We start from the raw sequence: 12,172 nt of genomic DNA, 5'->3' as shown, positions 1-12,172 counted from the left end.
CTCAGCTGGGGCATCCTGAAGACCCATTATCTGGAGTGGAAGCCAGGCAGCTGCGGCAAGGGGGTTCTCCAAGGGCCAACTCTGGCAAGTCAGGCCCCCCTGCTCTGTAACCTGACTTCGCGGACGGGGGCTCGCGGAAGAACGCAGGACCCAGGGCTGACCCCTCCCCAGGCAGACCCTGGCCCCCCATGCCAAAGACAGCGAGGTGGGTATCCAGGATGGATCTGGGCTGAGCTGGGCAGGCAGGGTCTGGGAGGGGAGGGTACACACAGGGAAGCCCAGGGGGGCCTCCCAGAGATGGGAAGGGGGACGGGAATGGGGAATGGATGGTCACAAGCAGGAGGCCTGACACAGCCCTTGCACTCCTACCGAGCTGTGCGTGTGTGTTGGGGGGACCCCTGCCCAGCTCCTACCAGGCCCAGGGCCCACTTCTGCCCCTCCACCTCAGCCATCCTGGCAGCTTCCAAGCCCTGTGAAACGGCTGAGTCTCAGCGGTCCCTACACCATGAAGGTACAGCACCAGGAAGCCCACCTCGGTATTCTATCCCCCACCTTCCACTGCCCTTCCTCAAGCAGCAGTGGGGACAGTGGGGACACCTGCTGGGCCTGACGGTGGAGCAGGGGGGAAAGGCAGGGCTGCACTGGGGAGACACTGAGGGCACCGCAGGAAACAGGCCGGCCCCAGGCCCCTCCCCAGCCACTGCTGGCTTGTCCCACTCCACTGCTCTGGGGCCTCAATGACTTTCAGTTTGTGGAGGAAATAAGAAAGTGCCTGTTGTTCAACCTGGCTCTGGCCAGGCCTCTGGTCTAGAATGATGGTGTGGGGGCTTGCCGGCCTCATGCCCACCCTCTCTCCACCCAAGAGCCACGCCCACAAAACGTTCAGAGCCCGGAGGACTAGCTCAAAGCTACCAGGAGGCTTGGACTGGAAGAGCCCCACCTCTTTCCACCAGGAGGCTCTGAATATCAGAGTGGGGACCGGCAGGGATGGGAATGCGGGAAAGGCAGTCCCCCAGAATCTAAACTTGGGGATAACTTGGGGGTTCTAGGCTCCTTTCCCCTCTTCGCTACTCTCAGTACGGGAATTTTGAGTACATATTTTCCATGTACATAAAGCGTTAGCTTGAGAAAAAGCAAGACCCCCTCCTTCTCATGCAAGAGGGAAGTTGCAACCCAGAGGCCCAGGGTGCCCTCCGTCCAGCCTTGCGGGGCTGAGGAAGGCGGAGGGTGTCAGGCAGGGTGAGGGGCTGGAAGATACTCCCAGCCCCCAAGCTCAAGGACTGACTGCGGCACCCAACATTAGATTACAAAGGTTTATTTAGAAAATAGTTTGGTGGTTTGGCTGTTGTTTTTGGCAAACATTTAAATACTTTCAGTAATCAAAGATTGTCGGTGCTTTCTCCTTGCCCCCTGGCAGCCACCCCCCGACTAGGTCCTGGAGAAGTCAGCCCTTGGTCAGACGGGGATGGGGAGTGGTAGTGTGTTTCGGGGGGCTCCTTGCTCGCCCATTTAGGAAGCTACCTCTGACACTGCTCTCTAAAACCCTGACCTCACAGCCACACCTCGGCAGGGCCCCCACAGCTGGATCCAGGCAGGGAGCCCCAGAAGCAGCCCCTTGCTGAGGCGGGAAGGCAAAGGGGTCTCCCCCTCTCTCCTCCCCACTCCCCGGAGCCCGGCTCTCTCTCTGCCAAGCTCCTGCCCTGCCGCACCCTCCCCTGAGCCCTGGAGGCCAATCCATCCCCGGGTCTCTGGGAAAGCTCCCGTCTGGGCCGCCCTTTCTGCCCAGCCCTGAGCGTGGAGCTGTCCAGGATCCCCAGACGGGCGCGAGTCACTGCCTGAAGCCCCTTCTCCTCCGTCGGAAGAGGATGTGCTTGAAGGACCGCCGGAAGTCCTGGTTGAAGACCGTGTAGATGACTGGGTTCAGCGAGCTGTTGCAGTAGCCGATCCAGAAGAAGAACTTGAAGAGCGGGACGGGCACCTGGCAGGCCTCGCGGCAGATACCGTACAGGCTGTAGCTGAAGAAGAAGGGGAACCAGCAGAGCACGAACACGCCCATGACCACGGCCAGCACGAAGGTGAAGCGCTTCTCGCGCGCCTGGGCCACCTTGCGGCGGCACACGCTGCTGCGCGCCCGGCGCCTGCGCGACAGGAAGAACTCGACGGAGCGCGAGCTGGCGCGCGACAGGCGGCCGCCGGGGCCCGGGGACCTGGAGGCGGTCAGCGCCCCCGACTCAGCCGCCCCCTGCCCGTCGGCGCCGCCCGCGCCCCCCTCGGCGCCCGCGCGCCGCCGCCTGCCCCTCCGCAGCGCGCCCCGGCGCCGCCGCCTCTCGGCCGCCTCGCTGCTCTCGTCCGGCTCCACGTCGGCGCGCGGGGGCGCGCAGTGCCCGTTCTCACCCGCGCCTGCCGCCGCGCCCAGCCCGTTTTCGGTGGTCGGGGACGCACCGTCGGGGCCCACGGGGGCGCGCTTCTCGCTGAGCGTGCGCGTGCGCAGCTTGGCCACGCGGTAGATGCGCGCGTAGACCAGGCCCATGATGAGGCAGGGCGCGAAGAAGGAGCCGATGCAGGAGGACAGGATGTACCAGGTCTCGTCGTTGAGGCCGCACTGCGGGTAGGCGGCGCCGTCGGGCTGGCGGTAGAGCGAGACCAGCGGCGGGAAGGAGATGACGGCCGAGATGAGCCACACGGCCACGATGGTGGCCTTGACGCGGCGTGGCGTGCGCTTCAGGTTGTACTCGACGGCCTGCGTCACCGACCAGTAGCGGTCCAGGCTGATGGCACACAGGTGCACGATCGACGAGGTGCAAAACAGCACATCGAGCGCCAGGTACACGCCGCACCACACCTGCCCGAAGTACCAGTAGGCCATTAGCTCGTTGGCCAGCGAGAAGGGCATGACTAGCGTGGCCACCAGGATGTCGGCCGAGGCCAGCGACACCAGGAAGAGGTTCTGTGGCGCGCGCAGCGCCCGGCTGGTCAGCACGGCGATCACCACCAGCACGTTGCCCACCACGGTGAAGACGATGAGGAAGCCCACCACGGCCGCCAGCCCTGCCACCGCACCCGCCGAGTACTGGCCGCGTGGCGGCCCCCAGGAAGCCCCCGAGGCGTTGGCGCCGCTGCCCCTCTCGCCCGCGCCGCTCGCATTGGGGCCCGCAGCTGCCGCCACCGCCAGCGCCGCCGCCAGCGCCGGGGACGCCATGGTCCTCCCGCGAGCTACGCGGTCCCTGCTGGAGCCGGGGAGCAGCCGCGGCAGCTTGGGCGCCCCCCAGCCGGGGTCGGCGCCCGCATCGCCGCCTGCTGCTCGGGCGCGCCCGCCGGGGACCGCGGCGCCCCGCAGCCGGCCCTCGGCCGTGGTGGCTCGGCGGGCGGCGAGCCGGAGAGCGTGGCTGCCGGGCTCCCCGCAGCTGCCGAGCGCGTAAGTGCAGAGCAGGAGGCGCCCGGAGCGAGCGGCGACGCGGCGGCGGGGGGAGGGGGGGCAGGTCCCGGGGTCCTCGCGCGGCCCCGCCCTCGGCCCGGCTCACGGGGAGCGCCCCGGCGGCGAGCCCACGGCGACGCGGCGCCCGAGCGGGCGTGCCTGAGCGGCCCCGCGGCCCCGGAGCCCGGCCAGGGCGCAGGCGACAGGCGGCGGCGGCCCGGGCGCTCTGCCTCCCATCCGGCCGGCTAGGGCTCGGCGCGCCGGGGCGCCGGCCGCCGCTCCTCCGGGCCCCCGCGCCCGCGCGCTCCCTCCGGCTCCAACTTTACTTTCCCGGGCGGGGCGCCGGCGCCGCCGCGAGTCCTCCCGCTGCTCCCAGGCGCGGGCGCCCCCCGCGGTCCAGGCTCGGCCGTGCGGCAGCCGCCTAGCTTGCCGGAGCTGCGCCGCCGCCGCCGCCTCCTTCGCCGCCGCCGCCGCCGCCGCCGCCCTGCGCTGGGCGCGAGTGCGGCCGCCTGGCCTTGGCTTCCAACTTGGGTCGAGTTGCGCAGCGGGGCGGGCGCGCGGGGCGGGGCGGGCCGCGGGCCCTGGGGAGCGGGCCGGGAGCCGGAGCCCGCGGCCGCCTGGTCGAACCTGCCCGCGCGGCGCCGGGGAGGAGTCCGGGGCGGCGGCGCGGGGCGCGCGGCGCGCGCTCGGCGAGGGCGCCCTCTCCAGGGCCGCCTGCAGCCTGAGGGACTGGGCCGAGCGGCGGCCGGCCTGGGCGGTGAGTTCCAGAAGCTGCTCTTTCTAAGACGGGAGCCTCCTTCGCCTCCCCCAGCGCAGGCATGGGCGCAGGCGGGGGCGCGCACACGCGCGCACGCAGCACGGGCGGCTCGGGGTCCATGGCCTGATGGCAGAGCAACCTCTCGCAGCCTGGGGGAGGACGCGACGCTGCCTGGGTGCGCACAGGTCCTGCCGAGCTCAGGGTCCGGACCACATCCCGGATCGGCGCTCCCCGGCAGAGCCACCTGCACACCCACCCCGGCCTCAGTTCCCTCGGCCCCCTTCCCAGCGCTGCTGGAGCATGAATCATAACTAACGGCGGTGACTGTGGAAGCCCTGGGCAAGCTCCCAAGCTCTGCACCCATGTTAGCAGTGATTGAAGTTTAATCCTTAGGCTCTCAGGCCCTGCTTTTAAAGGATGGAGAAGTGTTCAAAGTCACCACCTTTGACAAACACCCAGAACGGAGCTGCCTGGATGATGAGCTATTTGCAAGGGTGGGCTCAGGGGAGAGCGGCCGTTGAGGTAGCACCCGTGTACCCTCGCCCCAGTCCGTGCACCTCCGTTCTGCAGATGTGCGCTGTCACTCTGTGGCCCATGTTGGGTGCTGGCTTCTGCCTCCAGTCAGCCTGGGGTCTGTGGGAGAGGGACCTCGAGGGACGAGGTGGTCCAGGAGGAGAGCTGGAGTTCTCAGGCCTGATGTGTTTCTCTGCTAGGACTGAAGGGACAAGCCTTCCCCCAGACGTCCAGAAACGCAACCCTGCTGGCTGGCCTCCCCGTGCATGGGCCGGCAGGGGAGAGGTAGGGAAGCTGTCCATCCTGTATCTAGAGCCGGCGGGGAAGGGGCGCTTCTGGGTGCCCAGGAGGTCATCATGAGGAGGGGCTGGAGTGACTGCCCACCGCCCCTGGGATGCCTATCCATGCCCGTGGCCTGGGGCAGCTTCTCTCTAAGCTCCTGAAGGGTGCCAGCTTTAGTCTCAGAGCCTGTCCTGTTCTCAGAGGCTCAGCTTTACTGAGGAGCCTGTGTCTCCGCAGAGACGCTGCCAGGAGCTACAGCTTCGTTCTTCACCATGTTTGTCACCAGCGGGGCCTGCACTGGGGGTGTGGAGGCCAAGCCGGGGCCAGGCAGAAAGCAAATATTTCAGTTGATGGGCCTGCCAAGCAGGAGCGCACTTTGGAGCCAAAGCCTTCCATGCCAGTCCTGTGCTAGTCTGGGGCACATATGCCCTTTGGGGAAGCAAAAGGCTATGGCTGTCCTGTGGGAGGTGTGTGACCCAGAGAAGGTGGAGAGTCACCATTCTTGCTAAAGGCACTCCTGGTCCTGGTTGCCTAAAAGGTGTCACCTGCCCAGAGCACCTGGAGGTACATTTTTCAGGGAAGCCCACACACACCTGCTTCCTTCATGGTTGGCCTACTGGATCCTTTGTCTCTATTGAGCCCCCTGCAATGGTACAGAGTGAGGGGGCCTGGCCTCAGTTGAGGCGCGCACCATCTGTGGTGGACGGTGCCACCCACTGAGGTGAATGCGCTGACAACCATCAGTGCCCTGGGGCTCCTCCCCCAGCCTAGGAGCAGGGTTGTCAAGGAAGCCTTCCTGAAGGAGGTGACCAAACTCTGCTTAGAGAAGGAGGAGGTGTTATGAGGAAGGGGAGGCGTCTGTAGGCTGTGCTTGCTCCAGTGGGGGTGGACTTCGTACTGGGGGCATGGGGAGACAGGAGGACTCAGGAAAGAGCAGTGGCAGGGGCCAGATGAAGGCTTTGGAGAAGGGCTCTGTCCCTTGGCATCTACGTGCCCCCCACCCCCAGGATGAGGGACTCTCATTTTGAGAAGTCCTTTGGGGGATGCACAGGGGCATGGGGATCTATCTAGGATCCTGGCTTCTGTGTTCCCGAGAGATGGCAGCCCAGGCACAGGAATTTGGAGGCCAAAGGGTACGGAGCACCTGGGGCCCTGAGCTAGATGAACCCTCCCACTGCTCAGGAGGGCTGAAGGCAGGGGCCACTCACAGGCCAGGCTGAGGGCATCTGGATCGCCTGGCCAGTGAGTGGCCCAGGCCCTTGGGGATGGCAGCCAGCATGCTGGCATGCTGCTGGCAGCACCTCCTGGCATGACCAGGGAGGGAGCAGAAGGGTCCAGTCCAGGGCCTGGATGGAGCCAAGGGGCAAAAGGCTGGGGCCCAGTCATTAGGGGAAGCGAAGCCCTGGGCCATGCATAGGGGTTGCCTTGCACGCAGGCCGGCCTGTGGTGGGAGGCCCCGGAGACCACAGCTGTTTGCAAGGGAGCTGGAGAGGCCTCTTCCCCCAGACCTTGAAATTAGACTTGAGGAACTGCTCCAGATTGTCCGTAACAAGCAGAACAGCATGCACCCAGCAAGACTTCCTGTCCTGAAGAGGCACGATGCGGGCTCGGCACAACTAGGAGGGGCGAGGAAGGAGGGTGCTGGGGTAGTCAGGCTGCACTGGCGGGGGTTGTGGGGGATGTGTGTGCGTGTGCATGGGGGTACATAGCAGAAGTGGGCAGATTTCAGAAGGGAAACTTAGAGGTGTTTCCTAGAACTGAGAACCTAGAAGTGGCGCGTCCTGGAGCTGCAGAGGTGAACCTGCCTGTATCTCACCCGTGATACGTGGGGCCCAGGAGGACAGGGTTGGTCCAACCAGGGCCATGTAGCCATCAGACTTGGGGCCCCAGCTGCTGTGCCAGAAAGACCTGGGGCCGGGCAGACCCTGAGAAGGGATGTGAGTGTGCACCTGCAGGGTGCCTGCCTGGGGTGCCGCGCTCTGGGCTTCATGAGCAGCCTCAGCTCGGGTGGAGGGGAGCTTGGCTCCTCAAACCCTCTCCCTGCACGTACAAGCATGCATGCACATACATACATGTACAGTGTCCACACACACATATGTATCCACACACGTCCTTGTGCACACATAGATCCATGCACACACGTGAACACGCCAAGGCATATGTGTGTGCACGCACACATCTATGTGCATGCAAGCATGAACACCCATACATACACATATCCACACATGCATGCAAGCATGCAACCTATTCATGCACATATGCATGCACACATCCACGTACACACTGTCTACATATACCATATGGATTCTGCAGTGCATCCATGCATACAGAATATGCACACATATATGCACACATACATGTTCACAAGCATGCCTACGTGTGCACACACATGTCCATGTACTATTCACATGCAGGTGCATACATATGCACTAACATACACGTGCTCTTTGCACATGTATCTCTACACATGCATATACATGACACTGGCATATGTAGAAATGTTATGTACCCATGCTGTGCACATACCTGTGCATACCGCATGCATGCACACCCTTGCCTATGCAGATAACACGAATCCATGCACATTGCACACACGTTTTTATGCCTGTGCTGCACACATCTGTCCCTATGCATGACCCCAGTCATGCATGTGCACACATGGGTTCGCACATATGGATGTGTATGCACATATGTGGCACCTGTGGCCTTGCCCACCCTCCTAGGCTGAGGAGAAGATGTATTTCTGGGTTTCTGCTGCAGCCAGCTCTTCCAGGGCTGCAGCTGTTTTCTGCATCGCCTCCCTTGTCTGCACAGCTCCACCTGGCTCTTGCAGTCAGCCCTCCTCTCCAGACTGCGAGGACATTTCTCACTACCTCCTGTGGACCCTGGGCCTGGCCATGTGCTGTCCACAGGCCTGGATGCCCTCTACCTTTCCTGGGGCTCTCTTTCTTCAAGCCTTGTCCCATGATGTTCCTCCTTCAGGAAGCCTCCCTGACCTCCCAGGCTGGATCTGGGCCCCTTTTGCTGGCCTCCTGCATGCCCCGTGGGGTGTGGCCATCATCAGTAACCATGTGTCTCAACTGTGTCCCATCCCCACTGCCTGGTCCAGGGCCGGGCTCTCAGCTCACAGAAGGAGCTGGATGAAAGCCTGGTGGCGGGATGGGTGCCGTGAAGGGCAAATGGGCTTGTGGGCCTGGCCCCAGCCTCCTTAGCCACACTGATGCTTGCTGGGTTCTGAGTGCAGGGGGTGCCTTCACCTGGTGGCTGCTTGTGCCAGACCCAGTGACCCTGGCCAACAGGACCTTTTCTCGGTTCCGTGGTGTTTGGGGTCATCAGATGTGGCTGCTCATTCCCTTACTTATTGTCTGGCAGTGGGGGAGCCTTCTGGCTTCCCGGGCCTCAGTTTCCCCTCTCTGTAAAATGGGAGCATTGGACCAGAGCATTCTGAGGCCCACGCCAGCCCTGAGCCACCCCCTCCCCCAACTTGGCTGTGAGCTCCTGGGGGTGGGGGTGGCGCCTGCCCATCTCTGCCCTTGGTTGGTGTCTGCAGGGGAAAGGGAAGAGTCTGGAGTCTGGGAGAGACTGCTCTCCACTCAGCCCTGGTGGGTGTGGGAACTGAGGGAAGCCAGCCCTATCTTCTTGTCTCAAGACCAAGACCAAGAGGACATGTTTTCTCCCTGGAGCTGAGCTGAGCTGAGCTTTCTTTCCCTATGTTTATTTGAAATTTCATTTTTAAAGACGAGTCAGGGAAAAATGAGACTTGCTTCTCTCCCTGCCCCTCCCTGAAGAATTCCAGAAACTGATTTGTCTTGTCAGGATGTGGCAGGGAGCCGTGGCCTGGGCTGGCTCTCTGAGCTGTTGCATATTGATCAGCATTGATGGGTTTGGCACAGTCGAGTTCTTACAGAGCTGGCGGAAGTCCCTCTGGAGAAAGTACTGCTTCGGGGACTGGCTTTGATTTGCAATGAGTGTAATAGATTAAAGCAGTGGGTCAGCATGTCTTATTGAGCACCAGCTGTGTACCTCAGCCCTGGCCCTGCTGGGGTCCAAGCTCAGATCCCTGCCACCCCCCACCCTCTCAGCTGCCACACGGCTTCCTGCGAGCCCCACCTCTTTTCCGCCCGCTGCACCTGCTTCAGTCTCCACCTAGCTTCTCCTGCTAGGGGCTCTCTGCTGCCCTCAGTGGCTGCCCCCAGCTGCCTGAGCCTGACATTCAGAGCCCTCCAGTGCCCAGCCTCAACCGACAGCCCTTCACTGGTTCAGTTGTCATGCAGTCCGCAGACACCAGGGAGCATCCTCTGCGTGCAGCCCTGGAGATGCAGAGGTGACAAGGGCAGGGCGGCCTGGAAGACCTCACCTCCTGCTCCACCGTCCTGGGCCTGGGCCTAGCAGGGAGGCTGGCAGTGGGCCTGCTGCCTGGATTCTGGGTTTGAGCTGGCTGGGTTTTCCTCTGTGACCTTTCCCAGCCTTAGTGGCCACTGTGCATACTCCCCAGAATGACATCTGCAGAGGTCTCAGCCCGGAGCCATCTGGGCCCTGCCCGTTGCAGGGTGGCTGCAGGAGAGAGGCCACTTGACCCTGTCCCAGCCAATGAAACCTGCCTGAGGACAAGGGTGAAATGTGCCAGAAGGCCCACAGCCTGCCTTCCTGCTTGGTAGGGCACATGTGAGGATGTGATGCCCGGAGCAGCAGCAGCTGTCATGTGACCAGGAGGAGCTAAGGATAAGGATGAAAACCATGGAAGGAAAGAGGGTGTGTCCCCAGTGCCATTGTTCTTGAGCCTCCAAGAACCCACCCAGGACCCCCGCTTTGGCCAGACTTTCCTCCTGCCGAGGGAGGTACTAAGTAGACTTACTGTTTTACCCTTTTAGGGAGGAAGGTTCTGTAACTTGCAGCTGAACATGTCCAAGCCATGAGTTGTCCCCCAAGCTCGTGAGTTGTCCCCAGCTCAATTCTGCCTCCTTTGGAGAGTGATGTCCCACAGACCCATGCGACCCTGCATACCAAAAGGACTTTGCAGACGTGACTGAGGACCTTGCATTTGGGAGGTGATCCCCATGACACCTGTGGACCCAGTGGCATCAGGGTCCTCGTAAGTGAAAGAGGCGGGAGGATGCCGGAAGAGGAGGTGTGATGACAGAAGCGGAGGTCAGAGCGATGTGCAGACGGGACCAGTGGCTGCAGGACTCGGTGCTTCTGGGAACTGGAGAGGCAAAGAGACAGACTCTGGCCTGGAGCCTCCGGAAGGCACCGGCCCTGCAGACCACTTCAGACTTCTGACCTCCAGCACTGGGAGAGGAGGCTTAGTGTGGTTCTAAGTGGTGGCATTTGTGATCATTTCTCACCGCAGCCACAGGAGATGGATGCAATGCCCGCGGGTGTTTGAGGGATGGATGAGTGGAAACGTGTGTGGTGGAGGCCACTGCACCGTCAAATTCCAGACAGTCCCGAGGAATGCCCGCTGGCAGCCCTGCCTCGGCCGTTGAGTCATTATGTGATCTCGGGCAAGTCTGAGCCTCTGCTTCACCACCTGTGAATCGAGGGACAGGACTCAGTGGTCTTTCTGGGTCTTTCCAGGCCCCCAAGTCCTGGAGGGCACTGTGGGAGTGTGAGGTGGAACCCGGGAGTCCCGTGGATGGGTATCCAGATGCCAGCCCTGCTAGATCCCGGCGTGATGGAGTCTGGTGTGTGGGCACAGGGCCTCGCACAGGCCTGGGCTGGGCAGACTTGCCCAGGAGCCTCGGGCCACTGCGGGAGGAGGACGCATGGCCAGCAGGTGCCACCAGGAGAGGAGAGGAGGGTCAGGCTGAGCTGCATCTCAGGACTCCAAGGAGAGCTTGGAGAGGCAACTGAAACTCTGTGCCACCCCCAACGTCTACCCAGCTGTGGGTCCTTGGGCAAATTGCCTCGTCTCTCTGAGTCTCTAATACTCAACTTTCAGTACTAACTGGGGTACTGTGTACCAAGTGCCTCTGCCAACCCATCTGTACTGGGCAGCCCTGGGTACTTGGCTTGGGGGAGGGGTGGGCCTGGGGGGGGGGGACCGATGCCACATTTCTCTTTATCTGTCCCTGTATTGTTTAATTTGTTCCAAGTGCTTGAGTTACTTTGGCAAATAAAAACAATTCTAATAAAGAGAACTAAGACCTTAGGATCCCTGGCATGTAGCAAACTCTCGGTAAATTACAGTTGACCCTCCTCTTCCTCCTCCTCCTCATCATCATCTTCATCGCCGTTATCATCATCACTGTTGGATCTGCTCCCAGCTGACATTTGAGTCTGCCTGGTGATGTGCCTCAGGCCGTTCCCAGTCTCTGCTTGCACACCCCAGGCAATGGGGAGCTCATTGCTTTCTGAGCAGCCTGCTTCCGTCTTAGGACAGCTCTGATTATTTTCAACACAGTACACAGTTCTGGTGCTCCGCTGTATCAGGTTTCGTGCTGTGCTTGGGGTCACAGATAAATCAGCCTTGGGCAGTGCCTGGCCACTGGAGCTGAGGGTGCCTGTGCTGGCTTGGGGCAGTAGGAAGGGCTTCCTGTGGAGGGGGCTTGTGCCCTGGCCTTGACAGCACAGGGAAGGCTTCCTGGGCCATTTCCCCACTGCTATATGGGCCACCCCTCCCCACCTCAGACGGGCTGCCGGAGTCCAGGACCCTGTGGCCAGTGCATCCTCCACTGACCCACTGAGCCTCACCCCAGACCTCCCTAACATGGGTAGCTGTCCTTTGGAGACCTCCAATGATTTCTCAGGGTGTTCAACAGAATTTGAAAGCCTTTTGTTTTATTTCACCTTGATATCACCCCTGAGGGTTGAGTGCTATGGTTTCGCCACTTTGCAGATGAGAAAGCGGAGGCCGTGGGAGCAGATGCGGCTCCCCAGGTCTCCAAGGAGTGGCCGGTAGATTGGGGCTTGGGCTCAGGCCTTACCCTATCCAGTCTCTACCCACAGTGACCACCTCTGTGGTAGCCACCCACCCCGACAAAGACCACAGAGGGGCCCCTGGCAGGACGCTGGGGCTTCTTTCCCTAAGGTGGTCGCCTCCCTGGGGACTCCCGTCACCCACACTTTCCCGCTGTCGGGGGCTGCTGTTTCCCATGTAGCCTGTTTGGGGTGCACACCCCAGTGCTAATCAACCTTTCACCCCAGCACCCAGCATGACGAATGAATGAAGGAACCCCTCTCTTCATGAGGCAGGCAGTTTTCCT

The 12,172-nt window shown here is 61.9% G+C and overlaps 1 protein-coding gene and 1 long non-coding RNA gene across 2 annotated transcripts; one reads left to right on the top strand and one right to left on the bottom strand.

Moving 5' to 3' along the window:
* Positions 1-1,299: 1,299 nt before the first annotated feature.
* ADRA2C (adrenoceptor alpha 2C) lies at positions 1,300-4,070 on the bottom strand. Its single transcript, XM_015137909.3, has one exon. It carries the CDS (start codon positions 3,197-3,199, stop codon positions 1,829-1,831), a length of 1,371 nt encoding a protein of 456 aa, XP_014993395.3. The 5' UTR covers positions 3,200-4,070; the 3' UTR covers positions 1,300-1,828.
* Positions 4,071-6,680: 2,610 nt separating this feature from the next.
* Positions 6,681-11,116, top strand: LOC144341111 (uncharacterized). Its single transcript, XR_013417709.1, has 2 exons — positions 6,681-9,719; positions 9,839-11,116. It is a non-coding gene; the product is annotated as an uncharacterized LOC144341111 (long non-coding RNA).
* The last annotated feature ends 1,056 nt before the right edge of the window (positions 11,117-12,172 follow it).

Source organism: Macaca mulatta, chromosome 5, assembly GCF_049350105.2.
Source record: "Macaca mulatta isolate MMU2019108-1 chromosome 5, T2T-MMU8v2.0, whole genome shotgun sequence".
NCBI classification, from domain to species: Eukaryota; Metazoa; Chordata; class Mammalia; order Primates; family Cercopithecidae; genus Macaca; species Macaca mulatta.
Note: the sequence above shows the minus strand (reverse complement) of the source record. Positions and strands in the feature narration are given on the sequence as shown.

What these genes read in the sequence shown, in the direction of transcription:
- ADRA2C (XM_015137909.3), bottom strand. Translation starts at nt 3,199, where the DNA reads ATGGCGTCCCCGGCGCTGGCGGCGGCGCTGGCGGTGGCGGCAGCTGCG.